At 45.5% G+C, this 26,200-nt stretch overlaps 2 protein-coding genes across 3 annotated transcripts; one reads left to right on the top strand and one right to left on the bottom strand.

The window, feature by feature from the left end:
• Positions 1–18,713, bottom strand: sphk1 (sphingosine kinase 1). The gene is made up of 5 exons (XM_066704278.1): positions 17,759–18,713; positions 9,182–9,331; positions 6,801–6,895; positions 6,364–6,479; positions 1–5,745 (listed from the first exon to the last, which is right to left on the bottom strand). Exons 1-5 carry the CDS (start codon positions 18,180–18,182, stop codon positions 4,875–4,877), a joined length of 1,656 nt encoding a protein of 551 aa, XP_066560375.1. The 5' UTR covers positions 18,183–18,713; the 3' UTR covers positions 1–4,874.
• Positions 18,714–20,067: 1,354 nt separating this feature from the next.
• LOC136749761 (BUB3-interacting and GLEBS motif-containing protein ZNF207) lies at positions 20,068–25,669 on the top strand. Of its 2 annotated transcripts, XM_066704279.1 has the most exons (11): positions 20,068–20,226; positions 21,052–21,178; positions 21,337–21,475; positions 21,911–22,096; positions 22,306–22,381; positions 22,526–22,596; positions 22,793–22,953; positions 23,337–23,435; positions 24,093–24,329; positions 24,569–24,725; positions 24,908–25,669. In XM_066704279.1, exons 1-11 carry the CDS (start codon positions 20,186–20,188, stop codon positions 25,066–25,068), a joined length of 1,455 nt encoding a protein of 484 aa, XP_066560376.1. In that variant the 5' UTR covers positions 20,068–20,185; the 3' UTR covers positions 25,069–25,669. The 2 variants fall into 2 exon arrangements, with proteins under 2 accessions (XP_066560376.1, XP_066560377.1); XM_066704280.1 differs by lacking the exon at positions 23,337–23,435.
• The last annotated feature ends 531 nt before the right edge of the window (positions 25,670–26,200 follow it).

Genomic DNA, 26,200 nt, shown 5'->3' with positions numbered 1-26,200 from the left:
TCACTTTCTCTCAGGGTTTTTATTGATTTATACTTTTCGTACAAAGTACAATTACAGTAGGATTTGGTTTGGGATTTACAAAAATTACAGACATTTGCAAAGTGGTAAAAATAAAAATATATATATAGGTGTACTTATACACCGTCCAGTAAATGCTATTGATTATTCTAACAGTAAAACCGTACCATATTTAATTACCCCCAAACACACTTTCTTTACTAGAGCAGCTTCCAGGGCACAGCACCACAGACCCCACCGTGCTGAGCTTTGACATTTCACAAAAACATATCCTTTATCTTGTGAAGGTGATCGACTGCAGTGTGCGATCTGTATCACTGTGTGCCACTGTGCTCAGGGCACACTGTAGAGATGAGCTGAAGAATAAAGTGCCTGGGCTGACAACGTCCTCAGAGCAGGTCACTAGACGCGTCTCTGAGGAAAAACCTTTTTTGTTTAGAAAATAAATAACGCAGATGGATTTTCACGTTTAGAACAGCACTTTAACATAAAGGCTTTTTATTGGTGGGAGAATGTGGGTAATTGGCGTACAACACTTTGCATAGTTACAGTACATCGAGCGTGTGCTATTTCTTCTTCATTACTTCTGTAAACACCCACTGCTCATGGCTGCACTATAACACAGGGGTTCCCAACCCTGCTGCTGGAGGACCCCTGACCTGCTGGTTTTTGTTCCAAACGAGATCAGTTACTTAACTGAACCCTTAATTGAAGTAACAATCTGCTTAGATTTGACTTTTTAAATTGTGTAATACAAGAGCTGCCTCTTGTACGTAGGAATGATCTTCCCCCCAGACAAGGTCATCGCAAAATTAGTGACCCGAATTATATTTCAGTTTGTCTGGGGGAGCAAAATGGAGAGGCTGAAAAGAGTGCAGATGGTGAAGGGTACCCTGGATGGAGGCAGGGGGGTCCCGGACGTTGTGCGGCTGATAAAGGCGCAGGGGCTGGCCTATGTGGTCAAGAACATCCAGGCTGCTGGCAAGAAAGTGAGTTTTATGAACCGCTTTTATTTTGCCAGCAGCCTGAGACCATTCGGCCTCTGCGCCATGGATAACACCAGGCCGCACTCGTGGGATCCCCCGCCGTTCTACAGGGCGCTCCGAGCCTTTGCGCTCGAAGTAGGCCTCCATAAAGTCGTGCTGGCCTCCTGGGATTATAAGACCATCTGTAGCCAGATGAGATCTACCCAGGAGACCAGCCGGATAGAAGATTTCCCTCCCGAAACCTGCCGGTTTATCTGGGCTAACGCTACGCACGTTTGCCTCACGAATACACAGAAAGATGTCTCCTGGATGGCTGTGAATCGGTGTCTCCCCACCTGAGTGTTCATGCACAGAAGGGGCCTAGCTCCTTATGACACCTGCCCCTATAAGGGTTGCCTGGGGAAGGAGACGGAGGCTCACATCTTTAGAGAGTGCCCCTCCGCCTACAGGGTCTGGCTCCTGTTTTCTCCGTTCCTCCACAGGTTTGCCGTTCCTGCGCGGGCGACCGCCCAGCAGATCTTGTACGGTCCTACCAGGGGACTAACATCTTCCACCCTGAGGTGCTGGTGGCGTGTCGTCTGCGCAGTGAAACAGGCCCTGTGGGAGGGACGGAACATCTGTCTATTCAATAAGCAGGAGCTGGACCCAATCGTCACCGCGCGGAGGGGCATGGTGTTCGTAAGGGACTATGTCAATCTGGAGGTCCATCAGAGGGGCAAGGAGGAAGCCTTTAAGAACTGGCAGATACAAGATCTGGGGGAGCTCAGGATCCCATGATGGGACCCACCTCCGGGGACGGTCAGTTCCCCCTGCTGGAGCCCGAGTCCAAGATCTTTTAACTATTTTATGGATGATTGTTTTTAAAATGACTTTTAAAATGAATCTTAACTGTTTTTAAAGATTTAGTTGTTTTTAAATCACTAATTGTTTAGGGGTTTTTTGGTTTAGTTTTGTTATATATTTTTTTGTCAAATACATTGACCGTTTTGGATTTAATTTTAAATGCATTGGACTTTTTTTGTTTGTTTTTTATTTTTACCTTTTTAATTGTTTCTTTATTTTGTCCAATGCATTTTCAGTTATTTTCAATGTATTTGACTTTTATGTTGGTGAGCAGTTTTGCTTTAATCACATTTGTTTTGTTGTTTTGTGCACATGTTTATTTAAAGTTAAGGTTTTTTTTTTGTTCTTAATTTTGTTAAATCACAAAGATTTTAAAAATTAAGTGATTTTAAGAATTGCTTTTTAAAAGTTTTTAATCACAAGTATTAAAAATTGAATTGTTTTTATATGTAACGTAAAATACTACACACAATAAAACAGTAATACAAGAGCTGGTTCTTTATACTTCACTTAAAACCCCTACTGTTTAAAATAATTAAAAGGCTCTAATTTAGGAAATGTAGTTCAATTAAGGTTCAAATAAGTAATGGAGAGCTCAGTTGGAACAAAAACCAGCAGGGGAGGGGCTCCTCCAGGAGCAGGGTTGAGAACCACTGCTATAACAGTCTGAACCACCTTCCCTCTGTCCGACGGCCTCTATGAATCTGCTAAGCTACAGTATAAAAGATACATTCGGTCCATATGATATGAAATCACTGCATTGATCAGTCAGGTCTGCAATACCAACACAGAAAGCTGAGATGCTGCATATTCTGATTTGAAGGCAATGAACGTCAGCAGCGGGAGATGAAACCAAGTACATTTACTTGGAAGAGGCTATTTTAACGGGAGGGAGGCGGGTGTGGGCAACGGCACAGTTACACAGTGTGTGTAATTATATCTAACAATTATAAAAATATATTGTGTATGCCTGCTCTCTGCAGTTCTATTTCAGATCTACTTTAAGTACATGTTTCTGCAGATTAACAGGTTATCCTGTATTGAACATACATGAGCATCAGCACCCCGAACTGATCCACTGCTGGGCGTGTGATGTGCGGCGTCTCTTTTCCAGGTCCTGCAAGGCTTATTTCATCCTCACACTCTGCATGGGGTCTTCTAGGTCTTTTGTCACCTCTTGGGAACCATTCGATCGGTGCTTCTGTCCATCTTTGGACAGCTCTTACCGCAGTGCGTCCGGTGCAGTGCCTCTGACATCGGCACTCCTTCAGTGACGCCACACGCTTCTATTCTCAGATCCAGTGATTTGTTTTTCGTTCTCTGGTTATTCTGGTTAACAGGAAGAGACTGATCTTCTGTGTGTTTCCAGTTTCTAGATTTGTGCATTTAGAGATCAGGGTTCAGAGTAATGTGCATCGATCACATCTTACTTTATACAACTGGAAATAGCATAAGCTTCTATAAATATCTGCAGTTTTGGGCCAGTTTAATCCAGGATAATAAATATGTATGTCTTCCAGGCAGTTCTGCACATGCAACTCATGAATGCATTAAGAGAGAAACAGACTGAAGAACAATCTTCGCGTACCTCTGGAAACACTGCAGCATGACAAGTCTTCAAATTATGACCCCTTCCCTTCCCCCTGCTCACAGCATAATTAAATTATTGCAATTATTCCATTACTTATGCATAAGGCAACCATGCCAAAGATCCCAGGCTGGTCTCTCATGCAGCATGTATCTAATCAATACCCCAGGTCCAGTGACCCATGCTCTGCTCAATTAACCATGCTTTGCTTTGCTTGCTTTTTTCTTCTTCTTCCTAATGATCTTAGATCGCTGTATCATCCACAGGCTGTTATAAAAAAGGAAAATAAGAAACAGCATTTTCTTGACCAACCCCAGTTCCCCTCCAGGTTCTCTTCTACAGGAACACAAACGTCGCTGCAAACGTTTTATTTTTGTGTTTCAAGGATTCAGATAAGGACACATAGGTGCTTATGGCTCAAAAATCCACACGGTTCCTATTGGACAGAACAGGACCGGTGTGCCAACGTTTGAGGATATCCTCTTGACTCCCCCGTGTAGGACACACAGTGCACGGGGGAGACAATACGGGTGGTGACGGCTCGAGTCAAGGCTCAGATTTAACCCCTTCCCTTCAGCAGGATTCGCTACATACACATCATCTCGGCATGCAATATTTCTAAACAGCCAGACGCTATTTTGACTGGTGCGTCCTTCTCGACCTCCCCTACAGACACAGCTCGTCTATGAAAAGCATCACAGCATGACGTCATGCATATATGCATGGGTTTTTTAATGAGATGATTCATATATATATGTATATATATATATATATATATGTATATATATATATATAGATGTAGGAGTTCAGTCGTTTCGATGGTTCTGCAGCTCAGTGACAGGGCACTCGTGTGCGGCTGAAGCTTATTCAAAATGTCACATCTGACCTCCAGCTCCCTTTCCTCACTCAGAAACGATTAGCACACGGACCCTTTAAATCAAGACTGATTACTCTCCGGGAATATAGTCAACGCTCAGCCGCTGCAAAAATAATATAACCTAAAGAAAGTAATTATCAGCTGTGAAGCTGACGCAACCTGCAGCTCAGATCTTCGTGCTACTCGTAAGATCACTGATTCATGCTTTTCTCTAAGCAGGGGGATACAGTTATCTATGAATGTGTAGCAGCTATTGGGTAAGACGGGAAAAAGAAAGGGTTAAATCATCACCCGTCAGAGCGATGCACCACCGACAATCCTGGCAGGGACCCCTCCGTCCCAGCTCCACTAACGAGCAGCAAGAGACATTGTCAAAGCAGGACGAACGTAGGACTCCGATTATAAAATAATATTAATGAATAATAAATATCCCAAAGGGTCACTACTTTGGCACTGTCAGGGCTTCAGTTCAGAAAATATACAATACAAAAATGAAACTATCACCTTTGGATCCATCACAGTACCGCTTTACTCCTCGTACCATCTCTGTGCACGAGCGCGGTCAGCCGGTGACGAGTCGGCCCAGCCCGTTGTGCACCTGTGCCTGGACCGGGCCGTACTCCACCACCTCACCGTCCACCGTGATCACACCCTTGGGGGTGAAGGGCTCCAGGCGGAAAGCTCTGACCCGCACATAGACCAGCTGCGGGCAGTTGGAGGTCAAGTGCACCCCCTTCTCCATGGCCAGGAAGAGGCGCAGCAGGGCAGCCCGGGAGATCCCCGCCTTGACGTAGAACAGGTGGATCAGCCCGTCCGACAGTGTGGACTCGGGGGCGGCGAAGAGGTCCTCCGCCAGGTGGGACTGGTACATGGCCAGCATCAGCACGAACTCCTCCTCCTTCACCACCGTCCAGTGGCCCGGCACCGGCTGGTCCAGAGGCACCAGTAGGGAGTCGTCCGGCCCACGCAGCGCCGCCGGTGGAGACTCGCTGCTCTTGGCTTTGGTGGCATTGTTGGAGTTGGAGGAGTTGTAGAGGGTGTGGGCTGCGTTCTGGTCGGAGGAGGCCTTCCCGGGGCGGCACAGCAGAGAGGAGCAGAAGGAGCTGCCGTGGGCTGGGGGGGAGCCCTCGGCCGGGCTCTGCGGCTGCAGCTGGGGCTCCTCGGCGGGGAGGTAGGCCAGCCGGCCCCGGTACAGCCGCAGGGAGGTCAGCCGCACCAGAGTGCCCAGCGTGAAGCGCGCCGCCCCCACGTGCCGGTACTTCTCGCTCTCTGTGTCCACGTCGGCCACGAAGCCCCAGGCCAGGGACAGGAAGGAGAAGAGACGTTGGCTGGAGGCCATGTGCACCGATGCCAGGTCCAGCCGGGACACCAGCCCCTTGCACAGCAGGAAGCCGCAGTTCACCAGCAGCTCCTCACCCGTCACGGCATGGGACCTGCGGCGACAAGATCACCGTGAGCGGCGCTCGGAAAACAACGGCAACCCACAGGGGGAAAGAGCAGAGGAGGAGAGAGTCTGCCCTCGGGGGCTTCCTGTCTCGTGAAGACCACACTTATTATTTCAGCTGTTCATTCATATCAGGTCACGAGTGACGAGCAGAAATAAATAACCCTGGGTTTTATAAGATGATCATAAGTATTTCTAAACCTGTAGCACCTTAGAACTGACCAACGTTTCAAATGACATTTAAGAGTATGCATTCAAAGCACGTGCGTTTGATCTGTTCAAAGGTTTTCATCCCGAAAAGCGAATGTCCTTCAAGCGAATCTCCAGCAGAGGGGGCTGATGTTTCCAGTCACCAGGACTGGCTGATGAGGGAAATGCGCTTGTAAACAAACACCCAGCATCACGAATGACCTTCAAAGGCTCCAGGATCTTATTTAGCTTTTATTTAAACTGCCAGTTATAAACAGGAACCCGGTGCCTACTCGTTTATTTGCACTGATGTGTTATTGTCCTGACGCGGTTCATTAGCATTTCCAGCTCTGTGTGGAAAGCAGAGACATGCTGCAGATGAAACTCAGCATGAGGCTGTAAAGACCGCAGCTCCTACCCAGAGTAGTGGTTGATGGAGGCCGCCAGGGCGTTCCCCGAGCCCCCGGGCAGGATTCCCAGTGGGGTCTGGATGGCAGTCTCCCAGTCCTCCCTCTCCATCAGGCCATTGACCACCTGGGGGCCACAGAGAGATGATTATTGCCCAAATGCCCAGAACCCCTCAGAGCACCACCGTGTCACTCCGGTGTGCTTTTCTTTGGCTTGTATTTTTAATTTTTATTTTGGGACACTAACTTGTAATACAGTGATATTCAAATAAATACAGCTGAGCAGCACAAAACAGTGCTGTTACGACACTAGTTTTGTTTGTCATGACTGAATACATGCAGGGAAATACATTTAATTTCACTCGACAAGAGGAAGAGAGGATACGAAGCAGCGTATGATTGATTGGTGTGGGTTTCGTGGGCCCAGTGTGGACGGGCAGCTGCTCACCTCAAAAAGGAGGCCGTCCCCGGACATGATGACCACGGCGTCCCACTGCGACAGGTCCGCCTCTCTCACCAGCTCCCTGGCATGGTTCTGACGCTCTGTGGGGGGGGGGGGGAGAAATGCGAGCAGCTGTGAGACAAGGGGTGAGGGAGGGACATGTCTGCAGACAAAGACATCACTGCATCACGCTGGAAGGCACAGCTGGGTGACACTCCGCTTTGTTCTGGTCGAAAGCTACAGGGATAATGGCTAATGATACACAACAGGGGGAAGAGAGGACCAAACTGGTCTTTACAGCATTCAATATAACATCGGAGTGACTCTAATATCCTTCTCTTGATCTACCTGTGCTTAGGTAAGCGTTTCAGTAAGGCCTGGTTATCTTGACAGTGTCCTGTAGACCAATAGGACGGTTCTTTAAGCAACCTGCGTGATGAACAGCTCAGAGATACTGAACTGTCGGGGATTAAAACCAATGCCAGTATTGACTGTGATTACTAGTAACAATCATTCGAGCCAAAAGCTCGTAGGAGAACTAGTTTCAAGTGGTATTATAAGTGTTGGAAAACTATGTCCCAGAAAGGTGATGTCTTTATGCGTTTTACTGTTGTTGTTTTTTCCAGCCGAGTTCCTGGGCTGGGACAGAGGAGGGATCACGTGGGCATCGATAACTCTCAGAAGATGCAAGGAATTGATGTCTCACTATGAAGTCAAGTCACATCAGCTCCTCAAATACGGCAGGTCAAACACGGCGGCTGCTTGTGAGGTTTTAAACGGGCGGATTTGCAGATGCCGAATATGAAGGAAGACAAAAACACTAGTCTGGCTGTGTCTTCTCTTCTAGAACAAGAGCTGGAGCCAGAACAGAGCAAGAAAGGCAAGAAAAAACCTAACCTGCTCACCTTCTGGGATTCAGTTCTGGGCTCCACCAAGCGAGACTAACCCATTATGTTGCAGTTCTTTTCACGGGACTAATTTTCACTGGTGGTGGTTGTGTGTGGGGGGGGGGGGGGGGGGCAGCTAAGTCTAGCCATTGTTATTTCACTGCTGCAGATTATTTTCACTGCGGTTATTTGAAAGACTAACAGCTTAACCCCCTGCGACTCTCACAACCTCCATCCCCTCCTCTCGGTCCCCTTGATTTTAAACCAAAGAGGATGTTCAGTCTGTGGGAATTGAAAACAGTACTGACACAGGCACATCGGTTTATTTATTGCACTTTAGGCATTATGCTAATTAATCAATTAGGCTATTGGCTTTTTAGCAGAACCTAAATAAAAAAATAAAAAAGTTAGCAAACTGAGGCTCCTGTCCGTTTCTCGCTCCCCTTTCTTTATGCCAAGAATCCAAAATGGGCATAAATGCGAGTCTTTAGTCAATCGATCGGCCACTCTTGTGATAGGACGCATGCAGATGACTCCGCAATCATGGCACTGGCTCAGTTCTGAGCCCTGGACTGGGCTCCTGTGTGGCAGTCAGTACAGATCTGACCGATTTCTCGCTCTTTGTAGCAGTAGGATCGGTATTGATGCACTAGAGACCACACAAATGACTCCCATACTGTAGCTAACACTAACAACCTCTGGGGACATTAAAAAATAATATTTGCTAGTATAATTGTGTAGATTCTAAGCATTATTCCTAATATTTAAATGTCTTTAGTAGGAAGCAGAGACGTGTTTCCAGGCAGGTCGTTAGTTTAGCAAAATGCATAATTGAAGGCGTGAGGCGAGGTGCTCTTGTCGAATGTGTTCCGAGTGCGTGCTGGATGGACTCGAGTGTGAGTGATACGATTCCCGTGACCCACATTCCCTCCTTGCCTGGGATGGCAACGGTATACAGCGATGCATCTGTAATCAGATTGTCCCTCTTTATTACAATACAGCTGCTAAACTTCCCCCGAACCCCTGGCATTAGACAGAGTCTTGAATCACCGCTTCAGGCCAGAGCAGCTCAGCTTTCAAACAATACCGTGCAGTCGGGGTGAATGGGGAGGCGGGGGTGAGCACAAGAAGTTTAAAAATAAGACATTCTGCCGGGCCAGGCTGGGAATCCGAGTATATGTTAATGAAATGTGTCTGTGAGAAAAAAACCTTTGCAAATTATTTACATAAATATCTGTAACTTAAATGAGGCACACAACACTTCAGTTTCTCCCGGGAGTCCCTGGGTTGCCCATTCAGTCATCTGGTTTCTAGGCTAGGCACTCAATCTACATTTTTTATTTTTTAAATAGACCTCACCCCCCAGGATACAGAGTTGTATATGTGGCACAATCTGAGGCCACACTCAGCATATGGCAAACTCCAACTCCGCAGCTCTCACCGAATGCACCTTTACAGCGAGATTGTAAAACTCTCCTCCCCCGAGGAAGAGACACCAACCTGTCACGACGAGTGTGTGCGGCACGCCGGCCTCGGTGAGCATCCCCTGGATGTGGCTGTTGAAGAGCGAGAGGCCCTGTCCCTTCCCGCTGTGGGGGTTGAGCAGCAGCAGGAGACGACCGGGTGTCGGCAGCATGTCGTACAGTGTCCCTGGAGAGAACAGAGAGACGGAGACAGGTGACATCGATATTCGCACATGCGTGTCAGCTTTTCATCTGAGACTCTCATTCTGTGCGTTGGTTTGCGATCATGTTCTTACATCCATGTTGCTGAGATCAGGATCAGAGCACCAAATTAATATATATGTTTCTGGGATAAACTAAATAGTGATGAAAGCCTCAAAAAGGTGTCACAGAAATGCTGGGCTTATTCAATCTAACAGGCTATCTCAGGTATGTGCTATCGGAGATCAACCACATCACATTCAGTGTTTGATAAATCTGTGTGTCCTATGGTTTCAGAGATACACCAGTGCAGTTGTAACAAATATATTACAAAAAAGTAATGAAGGTTAACCCTGAATCCTCTTCCCATATCTAATGAATAAAAGAACTGAGGATGTGAGTTGGAGAAGCCTTTTTATATCTTCAGATAGAAATTGGTTTGCAGTCTTATCTATCAGAAGTGATTACATCTAATTAAAATACAGATTTAGCACATGCATTATAATTAACAGAGGCCTGAGTGTGTTACAGTTGTCGTTGTATTTGATGCGATGATAGGTGCTGGTCAGCGTTCTTCAGGCAGATGTTTATCAAAGACATTGTTTTAAGTCCTCAACTGAATACCAGTGCCCCAAAACACACAATCCTCATACTGTTTGTGCTGACTGAACTAACCTGAAAACAGCAGCTAAATACAACTCCAGGAAACTAATAGAAGTACCTACGATTGCTTTATAGACAAAACTGAAAATATAAAGAAAATAAATAAGTTATTAGGGATTTCTTGAAAAGCATAAAAACACAAGCAAAGATAAACTCCGTAAGGGCAGAGCCAAGAGGGAATATAATTTTGGATAATAACAGGCTTTGGTAAAATACCTCGGGACAACCACATGTACACTGGAACTGGGGGAGTGCCTGTCAGAGTAGATCTTTTAACTGCAGACTTTCACAAACAAAGTTGCAAGGTTTACTGGATAGAGGTGGGGGGGGCACAGAGCTGTCCTCAACGACTAATAAAGAGCGCAGCGCACTAGACCCCGATGGTCTCGATGGTTTGGCCTTTGGCAGGGGAAGTTAGCAATGCAGCTGCCATAGATGTACCAGCTTTGTGGCCAAACAAAGGACTTCCGTGCCCATCGCTCCCAATCCAGAATCTTTATGAGCTGCAGATGCATCACACCGGGCTGATTGGATGCTTGGGAGGTCGAGCCTGCCAGGGCACTGCCGGATGAATTGAGCTGCACAGTGCAATGCGAAGGACCTTGGCACCGGACTTGACCCTGCTGAGCTTCTCCTGTCACACAAGGACCCTCTGTCTAGTTTTTAAGATAGCCACCCCCCCGGAAATAGCACCCGGCTTAGCAAAAAAAAAAAAAAAAAATTAGATTCATAATGACAAGTAGTCACCCTCGAATCTCCCTCTTTTCAATAGCCAGCGATAGTGGAACAAAACATTGCGAGCTGTTAAAATCAGAAAAACTAACAAATGAGCAAGCAAAAAAAACATCTACAGACAATATCTGAACAGCTTCCAATGCCATACACATAACGCATTGTCTCCCGCATAATGGGGGTTTGTACACAAGCGGCGCTGAAGGCATTTCCAGAATATTGTAACTAATCATACTGGGCACTGCCGTTTGTTTTGGGCCTGACAAGTTACTTAAAATGATTGATTTTGCTCATAAATATATTCGAGGTTGCTTTATTGTGAAAATGTCTGCACACACAGCTTCTGTCAATGGGCAGAATTATCTCCACTTCCGTTTCAGACACGGGCCTCGGACACGGGCCGCAACTTGCCCATCAGCCCCAGCAATACGCAGAGATACCGATCGGGTCACACAACATTGCACCTCACAGTCAAGACACGTTTTCTCTTTCTTTTCTTTAAAAAAAAAAACTCAGATTTCATTCCACACCAGGGGTATTGCCTAAACCCAGACACATTCTTTGTTTGTTTGTTTAATGTCCTCCTACATATCTGCGATCCATTTAAAAGGTACACCTATTTTAAGAGCACAAATAATTATTGTCCAGGCAGAACCCAGAAATTCAGAACAGAACTGTCAGGTGCCTCTGTAGGAGAAATGCACGAAGCGTGACCAGGCTGACACACAATAGCAGCCTCTCTGCTTTTACTACAATGGCAGATTGTGCCATTCATTTATGTATACTTTAATGTTGGGCTGGATTTAATCTGAAACACTACCCCCCCCCAAAACTTTGCAAGCCTATGCCATATGGTCTCTAATCTCAAACACAGCACAGTGAGTTGGGAATGGTATCACATACACATACGGCACAGCCCAAGAGATGGAATGGATAGTTAATGGAATTACTTTATCCCATCTTTAAATTTTAATTCCAGCGCGCCGAAGAAGCGTCTCCATTATCGGGACAAATTACAGATCTAATTACCTTGCAGTGGCACCAAGACTGTAGATCATAATGAGGCCTGGCATGCCAAGGTTTTGGATGGGTGACTGAGCTGAATGGGCCATTCAGCCGACAGCTTTATGAATGCATATGTGTTATTTCTCCTCAGTCTTGCCCTACAATCGTGGATGATTTCAGAAAACACTCCCCTACCTCTCCCACAGCCGGATAAAGCGCTACTGTTTCCATTCCCTCTGCCCTGCTTTTTTTTTTCTTGTTTAACTTGAAGTTGTTATTTTCTATTTGTTTCATATAGTAGAAGCGAAGTGTTTACCTTGCATTATCAAATAGAATCACAATACAACAGAAGAAGTTATATTTACAGTGAGACAATATTGTGCTTTATTTGTCTGAGTTAAACTGAAACACGACCTGTGAGCCGAGGTTATCTGTCTTTGTCCCCATAGTAACAGCGGCCTGCATTTCAGTTTGACCTGCTTTCAAACAGAACAGGTATATCTTATCAACTACTGGAGGTAGTGTAACAGGCAAACTTTCCCCCCACCCCCTCATAAAAAGTGTGCTGATTTTCAGGTTACAGCAAGTATCTATTAAGCAATAATCTTTATAAAGCAATAATGTTTCACAACTGCTTCTATTTTAAGGGTGAAAATTGGAGGAACTCGCAAGAAAAAGATGACCGAAAACAGACCGATAGTCACTATATATTTGACTGTTTGACATACATTGTTTTTATATTAACGTACTATAGTTAAATGCAGTTTAAATTATAATCATCAACAAGGGAGGTTATTAAACAAAAGCAGTTTGTCGGGACACATCAACCAAGACATGATTAAAAGCAGACTGGTCACTCCCGGCAAGGAGCCAAGCGCAGAATAAAAGCAGCTACAGCTTCCAAGTGTTACGGTGCTTTACGCTACCAGGACAGTAACTTTAGTAGTGGCACAAAAACATCAGTGACATGGTGTCTGAGCAGTCCTGGTCCACGACTGGGCCCCTCCATCAGTGTCAGGGGACGCGAGCCTGTTTTCGTCAGAGCTCCAGAGTGGACGGTCTGCGGCCCTGCTGGACAGACGCCAGCCAGCGTTGTGCTGCAGGGCTGAGTGGGTGCCAAGCAGCGTCTGTCAGGGGTTTCTGCACCACGAGAGGGGAAATGGCCACAGGCTGAGCACGGCACGCCCTGCATCACAGCAGAGCCAGCGCCGATGACACACACGGTCACGGTCTGAAAACCCCTACTGTTTCGGGATTTCGGTGTGGTTTATTTTGAGTATCTTCAAAACGAGAGAACTATTGGAAGGGAAAAAGAAGGCATTCAGATTTGTTTTATACAGCAAGGCGAGGCCAGGAGAAGTCAATTGAAGAATGCAACACCCTCCCAAAACATCTAGTACAGTACAGAGTTCGTAGTGTGTCACACACCGAGGACTGTATATATCTAAGCAGAAAAGCATCATCCCCCTATACCTCTCTTGAGAACAGAGGGTAAGAGAGTCATGAAAAAACAACAGCCTTGCGTTGGGCTACCACGGCCACTTCCCACAGAGCTTATGTCTTTGCTGGAGAGCCTAGCTGTTTTCCAGACAGGAAAAGCCCTCTCTATAGGGATTTCATTCACCCATTGCCGGGAAAACAGGATTGCTAAGGCAGGTGATGAGACACCACAGATATGCTAATGCTGTGAGTGAGGAAGACGTGCAAGTCGTGAGAAATGGGTGGCATTGGAGGGAATCGGGCCACCCTGGTTAACAAGAGGAGCTTTGTTATTGGGAAGCACATCTGCGGGTCATGCGACTGCGTAACAAGGACCTGAGTCACGAAGCGAACGACAGTGACTCAGACTCGGTACACAGATGGGCTGCGGACTGAGGGTGAGGGCAAGAGCACAAGAGCACAAGCCGCTGTGGAGGCAGGGTTAGGGGCCATGACAGCATGTCAAGATCCGTTGCAGAGAAGAGGAGACGAGTGTCCGGGGGGCGGCTGAGTGTTCCCTGCTGGGCTCCGGTCACAGCCAAGCAACTCAGCAGCATCAGCACTTGGCTGAGCTGTGGGGAACACACACACACACACAATCAGAATCAGTCTCACACACTCACACTTACAGACACAAACTCACCCACACACACACATACATACACTAACACTTAACACTTACACTATCACACACACACAGACTCTTACACACACTCACACGCAATCAGATTCACACTCACACACAGTCAGACAGAAGGACTAAATAAATGATCAGTTAAATGGCACTAAGTAAACAACAGGACACATCAGAGTTTTACACTGATTTGCCTAATAGTAGTTGAGTGATATGAAGAGAATACAGTTTGCTTTATAGAGTCAGTGCTACTGTTAGTAGAAGTGCAATAGCAAGAGAGGCTGTCCAAAGTCAAGTCGAAGAAGAATACCAGCATGGATTTGGTAACATACAGTATATGCCTATCTTGCAAGAGTGCAAACCACATTTGACCTCTCGGGTCACGAATAGGGAAGTATTTTGAACGTGTGGTGCTGCCTGTGAGCAAAGCATCTGGTAACACAGGAAACCGAATTGCGTAGAGACTTTAGATCAATCAAACCTTACTTTTGACTCACAAACCACGTGGTCCTACCCGTATAATTAGTGCAGATTTTAAGACAAAGCAAAAATTATAGTTGTTTTTTTGTATATATAACTAATATTCCAGATTCTTCTATTAAAATATTAGCATGACTTAAAAGCCTGGCAATATCTATATGGATCATGTTATACTTCAATTTAATATATTCTTAGATTATACTGCAGCCTAGAACAAACCAAAAAACACATCTAATACTAATACAACTCAAGATGCGCAAGATCTTAAATACTTTACATTACATGGCTGAGAAACATATCCTGTGACCGACGACTGAAGAGAGAGCCTACACACTCCTCGGTTTGATTAGGCTATAGCCTGTCAGGTTTAATTGAACACAAAATGAATCCTGGTGGATTGACGGTTCTCCGAGGATGAGGGGGACCGCCTCGATGCATACGGCATGAGCAACGTCTGTCGGCAAGAATGTAACTTCCATTGCGAATGATGTTTACGGCCTTTTCTCCGCACTACGCTTCTGTAAGCTGTGGTGTATTGATCACAGGAGTGTAAATCAATCCCTGCTAACTGGAAAAGCACGTTCTCTAACCTTTCTTTCTACCCTTTGGTTCTATTAACCTTGTGTTACTCATTTAAAATGTATATACTCTGTTAAATACTGTATTCTCAGCTGCCCGGGAACGTGCAAGCTAACACAATCTAATAAATTAATGATGTCATTGCATTATGACGGTCTGTGAGCTTCTGTTAAATAAATGCAAATGGACTGTCTTTCATTCCCCAGAAGAAAACAACCTTTAGAGACATTAGCCAGTAGATGGATGTGTGTGTGTGTGTGTGTGTGTGTGTGTGTGTGTGTGTGTGTGGGGGGGGGGGGGGGGGGGGCATTGCAGTTTATTACCGATTAAAAACATGCCTTTTGTGCGAAGGCCGGTTTGTTGGCAAGCCCTCTAGTCAGTCCCTTCGAAACTAATTGGAAGCATTAATGAATTAGTCCATTACAGGGATAAAAATACCTTGTTTACTTCTTGTGTGTTTTGCACAGCACCCGAGGTGAGGAAAAATTAGTCCTTCCAATTATCTCGAAGGTCGCAACCCTACCGACAGGTGGGTGGTGTGACAGAACTACGCCTGGCCCAAAGCACCAGGCTCCATAACCATGGACACCTGCAAACTCCCTGCTGCCGCTGTCCTCGATCCCTCACTACACCTGACTACACCGGAAGTGGCCGCTTTAAATTGTGCCCAGCGAAGGGAGAACTTTAATTTTCTTCTGCAATACATATTACCCAACGTCTTCGGCCCTCAAAATAAATGGGATTTTACTTCCGAATACAAATAAATAAAACCTACAGCCCAACAACAAAAGCAGCTTACAAATCCTAATGAAGGCAGTGGGGTATCTTGCCTTCTGTACTGAACAGCTGACACCAAATTTACAATAACAGGCTGTAACTGTAAAGTATCTACACCCACTAGCTTCGACTCATAAAGGGAATAATATCCCACCCATCTGTTCAGGAGGAAACGGTGGATTGTCACCCTTGGCCGTGCACACGATGCGTTTGCGATTCTGCCCGTTTCCGAGTTCATCGGGGCTGCGGCTTGGCCTTTCACACTCAAAGTGCACAAGTCATGAAAAACTGACCACGGTGCAGTTTTCCTCTGGCTGACTAACACTCTCACCAGACGACCCTGTAATGGCTTAAAGGCCATGTGATCGCCAGTCACCAGTCCTCTACACAATTGGGTCTGTGAAATACCATGGCTGGCATGAGCTGTGTGCCCACTGAGGCTTCCCACTGTGGGACTGCTTGCTGAGCTCGGCTTTTGAAACCCACAGTGAGGGGAAAATCTCATCACATTGCTGAGCTTCAAATAAAATGACTAACAACATGACTCTACAGCAGTGTGTTCTCAATCTTTCTGAATCCCTTTTCCTAAACACAAAACAGATGTTGCCCTTTTGTGCTACTCCCTTTCAGAAGCAGGTGTAAAATTCCTGGAAAGGGGTGGATTACTGCTGGTCTACAGGAGGTGCCCTCAGCTGAAAACATGCTGATGAAGCATAATGTGCAAGCACCCTACAATTAAAATTGAAGTGATTCATTCTTCACTAATGAGAAAGTGGACGAACTACTCCGCACAAACATCCCACGAGGAAAGGGTTAAAATCTACCCGGGTGGTTCCTTTGCCAACAGGGGCACCAGGGAGAGATCAGGTATGGCTCATTCAGGCCTGCAAGGGAGCACAGCAGCAACGAATGCCCTGGCAGAGCCGCTGTTTCAAGTGATGAGTGAACTCATGCATTATTGACACAGAGGTGTATCGCTGGGCCCTTTTTCTGGCACACTGAACGCGATGTGAAGAAGGCTATTATGACATTGTCTTTCACCGAGCACTGGCCTGCTGTGCAGATACAGCTGGGCCCAACAGATCCAAAACATAATACGAGAAACCCCAGGAAACCAAATTGTTGATCAGCCGAAATCAGAACACAAGTGGCCAGTATCTCAGAAGATGTTTGTGGGACAGGATTAAGGAGTGAGCAAAATATTGTGCTTTACACAGTTTGGGCTTCACTGATGGTTTCCGAGAGATTATTTGAGGGAGGAAATATGAGGCTATTGTACTCTCCACAATGATTTAGGACTTCTCTGTGTAGACATGACTGCTTTTCTTTTGGGATTTACCCAGTGTTGTGGTTGTGTTATTATTTGTATGTATTTGTTTGTTGATTTATATATAGGACTGGACGTGTTTCATACATTTTAATCCACTACAAAGAGTTAAGGTTTTTACTCTGTGGGGTGGCTTGGTAAATTATAGCTACTAATGCGATTGGAATCCTGACTACAAAATCCAAGATTAATGTAATTAACTTGGATCTACCATGTTTTCGTTATTACTTTAATACATGACACACAATAAAAACAGCGTTGTGTTTAGTAGTTAAATCAAATGGTCATACGTGTAGGTAAACAGAAAGTACATGTATAGTGTATACACTATACGACTATTAAAGTTAGTTGCTCAGAAACACGCAGGTGTGTCTACTGACATGGCACAGATCTCTGCGGTGACCGTTTCCGATGGTGTTTCTGTGTTGTTTCATTGTTACTCAGCAGCTGCTACACAACATCATGTGTGGATTGAAAAATAAAGTTTAACTGTCGGGTTAAGAACTAGAAAGGTGGAGGAGGGGTGGTCGGGCAGTTACACAGTAACACAAATGTTACCTTAAACATTAACACAGGCTGGAGAACAATTACATTCATTAATTAAACTAATGTATAACAAGCAGGAAAATAAGTAAGTGAGTGAGTTAGTCAGAAAGGAAAGAGGAAGTGAATAAATGCATCAATAGCAACATATATACGTGTGCGTTTCACATGCTTCCTGGATATGAGGCGCTCACCTGCTCTGTGCGGCCGCGGGCGGCTGCAGCCCTGGCGGATGGCCCGAGCCCACCTCTCTGCCTCCGCCAGGTTGAGCTGCGCGTCCTGGGACGAAGCCACCCGAAAGCAGCGCTCGACCCGCTGCCGGGCCGCCCCGGAGCTCATCCACCGCCTCCTCAATGGGTAGAAATAGGCAGAGAAATAAGCCCCCGAGTCCGAGGCGTCCTGCTCCGCGAAAGCCCGGCAGCCGACGCAGTCCTCCAGGTTGTGCAGCACCTGACTCCGCGCCGCAGGTGCCGCGGCGATCCTCTGCGCGCTCAGCCGGCGCTCGGTCAGCCGCACCGCGAACCGGGTCCGTCTGTTCTGGGCGCCGGTGAACTCCCCGTACAGCAGCACCGGCGACAGCCCGTCCCCGTCGGGCAGCTCGGGCTTCTCCGGGTCCATTGCAGCCGGAGAGGTGAGGGAGGGATGAGGAAGATCTGAGACAGAGAGAGAGAGAGAGAGAGAGAGAGCCGAGGAGACGGCGACTGCCTGCCTGGCACTTCCAGCTGCAGTGGAGATGTGAGTTCAGCGCTGCCGGAGTCATCGGACCCCATCGGTGCGGCGTGTGGGAGAGGGGCTGAAGCCGCCCCCTGGCGCCTGTACAGGCAATGGCAGCACTTCCATACCGAGACTGACAGCCCTCTTCCACCCGTGCGCACATCAGTGCACTTTTGGCAGAAACTGTTTCACGTCCTATTCAATTATCTCGATTTCCTGCAGCGTCGTCTTGCGTGCATGCTCAATGTGTGTGTGTGTCTTTCTTGGTCAAGTGCAATGCACACAATAGAGGGTCATTAATCATCATCTTCATCTTCATCATCAGAAGAAGCATGCTGTTGTTGCAGCGCTGAGAGAGCTGCTCAGAAAACGGGTCAAGGGAGTTTCTGTGCAGATTACAATCGAGCCGACACGTGTAATGACGTTGCTGACAGACCCCTGCCAAAGGGGACATCATAACCCAGTTTAATAACTTAGAAATAATAAGCAAAGTACAATTCAACAGCTGGCCACGTTCGGCCCAGCTGACCTCATTGCATTGCATACATACAGATCATCGTTAACCATGTATTGAGAAGTGTGTATTTCCTGTGTGGTACTGGCACTTTTTTGAGTTTACACACACTCACATACCAATGATCATTTGCAATAAATGTGTGTATGAAGCACAGATGCACATTATCATCATTATTATTGTTGATGGTGAAGCCCTAGATGTCTTCTCCCCGCCTGCAGTTTGTGTGACAGTATTTCCCAAGATTGCAGTTTTTGCCCAGATTGCGCAGAGCAATTTAGGAGGAAGTTATTCAGAGCAGATCTGGAGTGCGGTGACCTCAGCATTACTCACACCGGCTCTCGCACAGGGCCCAGGTCAGCCCTTGTGGGAGAGCATGGTTACATGAGCATGAGAAGGAAGAGAAAATAAATTATACATTTTTGTACATCTGCAGATGATTGGTGTGTATTTACTTTACTGAGTGTGTTGTGTGATGAAGCGTCTGGGTGTTCAGACCACATGGTGCAATAGAAATGTTTGGATTAGTGAGTCAGCTGATTTGCCTTTGCAGTTGTGAAAACAAAATTCACAAGAAGGGAATACACCACATGCGTCATAATAAAGCGAAATAGGTTTTGAAATCGTATAATACTATTTGAAAAGGGGAAACTGAGTTGTTTCATTAATCTCACTACTAACAGCTTCTACGACTATTCAGCATCTGACACTATTACAACTTATAATAACAGCAATCATCGTAATACAATGGGGTTATTTTATACGTTTGCATTGTCATTAAAACGGTATGTAAAGGAATAAACACATGCATGGTTTCCCCCAATGAAAAGGCAGTTCTGACAAACATCTAATCAGAACTCAGTTTCCCAGAAGTCTCTGTAATAATATGTAACAGCAGGCCGGACACAGTCTTGGTTTATGTGACACAACACATAAAAACAACACTTTAAAAAGTGGACACATTAAAACTGATTATTTGTTTGCAGACAGAGATCAAAAACAATAAAAAGTTGTGTTTTTGTTTCAAGATAATCCTCTTACTGAATGTAACAGAAACACAAGTAACTGTATTAAAGGCACTGCAAAACAACACACAAAAAAACGATTCTGCCTCAATGCGTCCGATTATTAAGCGGTCTGTAGGCAAAACTAAGTATTGTTTAAAGTAATTATATGTAATTGACTGACACACGGTCCGCGCATTTCCACCACTGATAAGTCAGGGGGTTGAATGGTTATCTGCCGCGGAGGATTGTGGGAAGAGTGAGAAGCCTGTCGGGCCGGAGACGCCATTTTCTCTGCTATCTTTGTAGGCGGTGTGTTCGCCTCGCCTCGCCTCGCCTCGCCTCGCCTCTCTCTGTGCATTTTCTCCGGCTCAGACTAAACCCAAACCATGGGAAGGAAGAAGAAGAAGCAGATGAAGCCGTGGTGCTGGTATCCTTTTCGGGCGGTCGACTTTTCTTCGGGCCCCTGTGGCGAACGAGTGTGTTTGTGGGTGTCGGGATGTGATCGAAACGATAAGGCCGCCATTACAGCGCGCTTTGCCGGGGCAGGACGGACAAAGGCCCCCCGCTCTCCTGTCTCTGGGGGCGTCTTGTATATCGATTGAAGTGCGTGTTTTCAACGTCTGTTTTACACCGAAACGGTAACCACGTAGTGTAAAAATATATAAATGTCGTTTTATTTCAGTCGAGGCGGGGGTGTCGCGTCGATCGTTGGGATTCACGTGAGTTGTGGGTGTTTTATATCGCTGTTACAAATAAAAACACGAGATTGATGCTTTCATACGAGGGTGAGCAATAACAACATAAATCGTTACCTAAGCTGTTATATAAACGCAGGGAAGCGGATGTGGTGGGAGATACCGCGATATTTCCGGTGTGTCTCTTGTGTTTTGGTCCGACTGTGTACAGAGCTTGCTGTGTAGAGTTCCGGGTTAAACGGGCTTGATTTATATGTTGATTAAGTGAACTGAAAATGAATAAATAGGGAAGTAGCAGAAGAAATTAGGGTATTTTTGATGTTATTTGTCGAGAAGGTCACTCTGTCCGGCGTTAAGCTGTATTAAGGCTTGTGTTTCGGAAAGTTGTGGACCTATTTGTTGTCTAGATGTAAATGTCTCGTTGATTTGTACCCCTGCAATGCCTGCATCTTCTGCGTAGTTTCGTGGGCGGTGGGGGGATTGTGTGAATGTGAATGGATGGGCGCATTTAAATGTTTTTGTCTTGTTAAATGTTGACCTTAACTGAAACTGCACAGGTACTGCAACAGAGATTTTGACGACGAGAAGATTCTTATACAGCACCAGAAAGCAAAACACTTCAAGTGTCATATATGTCATAAAAAACTATACACGGGCCCGGGCTTAGCTATTCATTGTATGCAGGTAAGCTCTTTCTTCACAGTACTTTTTAACTTCTTGACAGGGCTGTTGTCTGTTATGATTGTGCTTTGTTTGAGAAGCTGAGGTATAATGCATTGTCCCAGTAGTTTTGATGTGCCTCGTTGTCAACGCAAGATAAAATGCCCTGTCTTTTGATGTAGGTTCACAAAGAAACAATAGATGGTGTTCCCAATGCGATACCTGGCAGGACGGACATTGAATTGGAGATCTATGGCATGGAAGGTATTCCAGAAAAGGACATGGAAGAGAGGAGACGGGTACTAGAACAAAAAACACAAGGTAGTTATCTGAAAGGAGCTGTTCTGTGCCCCCCAACCCTCATTGTCCTGAACAAAAGTGAAAGAAAAGTGTGATTGTCACTGCATTAATGCTCTTGTATTTCTGGTGTTTTATTTTGCTCGTGGTGTTTTTTTTTTATACATACTTTTCCTGTCACTCAAATAATTCAGTATGCTCTAGTTTTAGGAAACGTGCTTGTTGTGATTTGTTTATTTATTTATAGTGTAATGCATTGTGTACTGTGTAGGGGGCTTGGAAACTATACGTTTGCGGGTTAGACCACTTTTAGACTGAAATGTATCCCATGGTGTTTGGAAACCCTTTGTGTATGGAGTTGTTTTTGGTATTGATGTCTGCCTGAGGCGGTAAGTGGGACTGTTTTATGTGATGCATTGCAAGGGAGAAAAAATATATAATTTTGTCTCCATGAAACAGCTGAAAGTCAGAAAAAGAAACAGAACAACCAGGAGGATTCGGATGATTATGAGGAGGAAGAAGAGCCGGGTCCTTCTTTCCAGCAACAACCAATGCAGCCCCAGACAGGCTTTATGCCCCCCATGACCCAGCCGGGAATGCCCCACGTGCCCGGGGCTCCGGGAATGCCACCGGGGAACTTCTCAGGTACTGGACTGCTTTGTTTGACCCCAGGAAGAAAAGGCCAGGTTCATACCTGTGAGGACTGAGAGAACACAATATGGGGGTGAGGGGGTGGGCGTGCTTTGTTTGAAATATTCTCAAAATTATTTTGTAAACTGGGATTTGCTGTCTGGTGTTTTGTTATTCATAAAGTAGCTATTGCCATTAACACAGTGACCCCTCTCCCCTTGCAGGAATGCCCCCCATGATGCCTGGAGTTCCTCCCATGATGCCCGGTATGCCCCCTGTAATGCCCGGAATGCCCCCAGGGTAAGTGAGCATCATGTCAAGCCCTTGTGTTAGTATAGAAGTGATGTTGTTATGCTGTTTTCAAAACGGCACCACTTTCATGTGACTGGCAGCCTTGTGTGTTTTGTAGTCCTAAGCTAAATGGAAAAATATTGTTCCTCACAGTATGATGCCAATGGGTGGGATGATGCCCCCTGGACCCGGGATGCCCCCAATGATGCCCGGTATGCCCCCAGGTGAGGAGTCTGTTTTGGTGTAGGTTAGCAATGCACCCCTGATTCAGATATTGTATGGTGTTTTGTAATGCCATTAGTGTACTCGGTGCAGAAATCATTCAATGTTTTTAAAGTAGGACTCTGATATTCTAGATGTAGTGGACATCTGGATCTTCTTGGTTGATCTTAAAATTTGATCTTTAAATTCTCCCTTCAGGCATGCCTCCACCTGTCGGACCTCGTCCAGGCATGTCTCACCTGTCCCAAGCTCCCCCCGTCACCACGCCGGGGATGCTCAACAGGCCGGCCATGCCTGCAGCAACAGCCCCTGCTCCTCAGCCCACAGTCACCAAACCACTGTTTCCCAGCGCAGGACAGGTAAGCCAGGCAAGCTCGGATTTCTTCCTGAAGGTTTATTGATTAATGTAGAATTGTTCAGCACTTGATGATGCTGCCGTCGGTTCAGTCTACAGACTTGAAGCTGCAGTGATTCTCAGTTTTGCTTCGGTCAGGGTTGTCTGGGTCTGAAGGGAATGGGTTATAGAAAATGTAAAACGGTCTGGTGCTCATAAAACAAAACCAAATTCCTCAATAATGGAGAAGATGGCAGGCTTCAGATCCTGTCTTGGCCCCGTGTGAACAATCTGTTCGGTCAACAGAAGCCATTATTCATATGGAGCACAAGCCTCTGGTTCTAGAGTAGAAAACACTGACCCATTTGCGAGTGGGTTTTCACAGTTTGCTCTTTCCTTATGCTACAGATGGGGACTCGTGTACCGAGCACAAGTACAAGTACAGCCGTTTCCAGTGCAGACACTCTGTCCGCCTCTTCTAAACCGCTGTTCCCTAGCACGGCACAAGTACGCGGGAGTTTGTCACTGATCTGCAATCTGTGAAATGAGTGCTACACCAGAATAAACATAGTGGCATGCAGTGACTAGATCTTAGCTTTTAGCTGCATACAATGCATTTTATAAATGCATTTAATAAATGAGTAAAGAAATGGACTCTGAAAGAGCTCATCTACTTCATGCAGTAGTTAAAAATGGACCCATGCTTTGCATATTAACAGTACAGCGAAGGTGCTCTGTTGATTACATGGCCTTACACGTGTGACTTGCTGCATGCCCATGTATGTGAATTGACTTAATGGGAAATCGTTACAAATCTGTGAATTGTCCAACCCCACAATCTCATCTCTACGTGTGTGTATTTTATCTGATTGGGCTTTTCTCGCTCAAATCCCAGTGGAACCTGAATGCGCAGATTTGTATTGTGCCTATTTTCAGCTTTGCTGTGCTTAGAATTAAGTGCAGTGACTGTCCTCCTTTCAAAGCAGATGCACTGTTTGCAGCTTTAATCCATACGTTACATAGCATGAAATTAAAGATTAAAACTAATTCTTCCTCCATTAGTGAGCTGCTTGCAGTGTGTTCCTTGTTGCCGATGTCTGTCTGTCATTAGAAACGCTGCTAGTTGTTGGTAGAATCTGCTGATTGTGTCTCTTCACCTGACAGGCTCAGCAGGCTGTGTCTGGACCAGTTGGCTCCGATTTCAAACCTCTCACACCTGCAACGTCCTCAGAGCCTCCTAAACCGACATTCCCAGCTTATACTCAGTCTACTGCTTCGACCACTAATGCATCTAATAGCACTGTATCCAAACCACCAGCTACTGTGACAAGTAAGCCTGCTACCCTCACTACAACGAGTGCAACTAGTAAGTTGATCCACCCTGATGAGGATATCTCGCTGGTAAGTTCTTGCATTTTATTCTTTGCCATTCAACAGTAAGTAATGCAATGTCCAGTTAGTTGTTAAGTGGTTTGATTTGGTTTTTAGACAGGACTGTATTTTTGTTTTTTGTTAATTGTTCCAGTATTGTGCTTGTTTGACTGTGCTTTTATTTTTTTTATTGTGTTAAAGAAGGGAATACTACGAATATTAAAAGTATCTGAACACTGTTCTCTGTTTTTTGCCATTCCCTCCTTTAGGAGGAAAGGAGAGCTCAGTTACCCAAATACCAGAGGAATATTCCCAGGCCAGGGCAGACCCACATGGGTGCCCCGCCTGTCGGACCAATGGGGGGCATGATGCCTCCGCAGCAGGGGATGCCTCCACAGCAGCCAGGGATGAGGCATCCAATGCATGGTATGTTAACTTCTAAAACTTCAAATAAAATGTCTAAAGTTGTATAGTAAAGGTATGAGTTTGATCTATATTTAACTGGCTTTGTCGATCTATTTTTGTGCATTAGGTTTTCCTTCCCCATGCAAATGTCCTAAATAATCCTAAATAAAAACACCCTGTTGATGTTTCTTGTTTCTTTCCAGGGCAATATGGAGGTCCCCCCCAGGGAATGCCTGGTTTTATGCCTGGAGGAATGCCTCCATATGGGCAGGGCCCCCCCATGGTCCCTCCATTCCAGGGAGGACCCCCCCGGCCGCCTATGGGAATGAGACCTCCTGTAATGTCTCAGGGAGGTCGCTATTGAAGCCGACACGCCATCTCTTACTAGGTTTGGAGATTAAACCTTTTCTCATCTTGTGGTGTTTTAGTAGCCAAGCCAATAACTATGTCTACCTGCCCTTTGATGATGAGAGAAAAAAAAAAAAAAAAAAAAAAGATTGCAACGCATGGGACATTTCTGTTTTACATAACCTTTTATTTAAACAAACACACACCAAACTGTTGTTGCAATTGATACTGTGTGGCTTTTTTTTCTTCTCATGTTTCGTTTAGGTTTTTAGAAGTGAAGTTTAGTAAATGTGGTTCGTAATGTTTTGAAGGAGCTGGAGTAACATGAACGTACCACCTTTATCAAGGCAAGTTTCTGTAATTACATTGCTCTACTGAAAAATGAGGCCTTCACAGCACTTTAGGTGCTGTTGGACTTCGTGTCCCCAACTTTGCTTGGTGAGGGCTTCAGGTATCAAACAGTTATCCCGACCTGTTTTGTACATTTGCATCTGTGACACATCAGTTCAGATTGGGTCTTGTTGCAGGTTTAATCTTTGGCCACAGAGTAGAGTAGTACATGTGATTAATTTCTGTACTGTTGTAAAATTTCTTGTAATAAAACGTGATGAAAACTTGAGGCTGTTTTTTCATGACCCGGGGAGGATCGCGTCGCTTAAGGTTTGTACGTGCATGTAAGTGTATGACCTGTACAGAGTGTGTGTAGCGCAGGTCCAGGGATGTGTGCAGACTTTTTTTGTTTCCCCATCAAACTTCTCAAAGTGAAATCTGAACAGATGATTTTCTTCCCCCTTCCCACATGATGGCCTACATTTTATCACTTAGACTTTCCCCTCTATTCTAGATTGAAGACTCTCATTAAAACCTTAGCTGTGATTTAGAAACAATGGAGCAGTTAATTGCATCATTTTAATTGGTTTTGCTCAACAATGAAATTTGACTGGAACGCCTAAGAGGTGTTTACCCCCTCCTCTCATGTAATTTGTAACACCATATTTCTCATTTAGTGTGTAATATTGGGTTGCCTGTAGGTAATTTACTACATAATTATAATAGGCATTTTATTACAGTGCACATTTACATGTCCTTGAGCTATAAAGCAGAAACCGTGATTTCCAAAATAGGAGCCTGCCGCTGTCAAAACAGCT

Source organism: Amia ocellicauda, chromosome 5, assembly GCF_036373705.1.
Source record: "Amia ocellicauda isolate fAmiCal2 chromosome 5, fAmiCal2.hap1, whole genome shotgun sequence".
NCBI classification, from domain to species: Eukaryota; Metazoa; Chordata; class Actinopteri; order Amiiformes; family Amiidae; genus Amia; species Amia ocellicauda.
Note: the sequence above shows the minus strand (reverse complement) of the source record. Positions and strands in the feature narration are given on the sequence as shown.

Bases quoted from the DNA above. Each gene is read 5' to 3' on its own strand.
- LOC136749761 (XM_066704279.1), top strand. From the start codon at position 20,186: ATGGGAAGGAAGAAGAAGAAGCAGATGAAGCCGTGGTGCTG. The intron at 20,227-21,051 runs GTATCCTTTTCG...GAAACTGCACAG, and splicing joins CAGATGAAGCCGTGGTGCTG to GTACTGCAACAGAGATTTTG. The intron at 22,954-23,336 runs GTAAGCCAGGCA...CTTATGCTACAG, and splicing joins TGTTTCCCAGCGCAGGACAG to ATGGGGACTCGTGTACCGAG.
- sphk1 (XM_066704278.1), bottom strand. From the start codon at position 18,182: ATGGACCCGGAGAAGCCCGAGCTGCCCGACGGGGACGGGCTGTCGCCG. The intron at 6,480-6,800 runs GTGAGCAGCTGC...TGTGGCCCCCAG, and splicing joins GGGACGGCCTCCTTTTTGAG to GTGGTCAATGGCCTGATGGA. The intron at 5,746-6,363 runs GTAGGAGCTGCG...TTGTCGCCGCAG, and splicing joins TCCATCAACCACTACTCTGG to GTCCCATGCCGTGACGGGTG.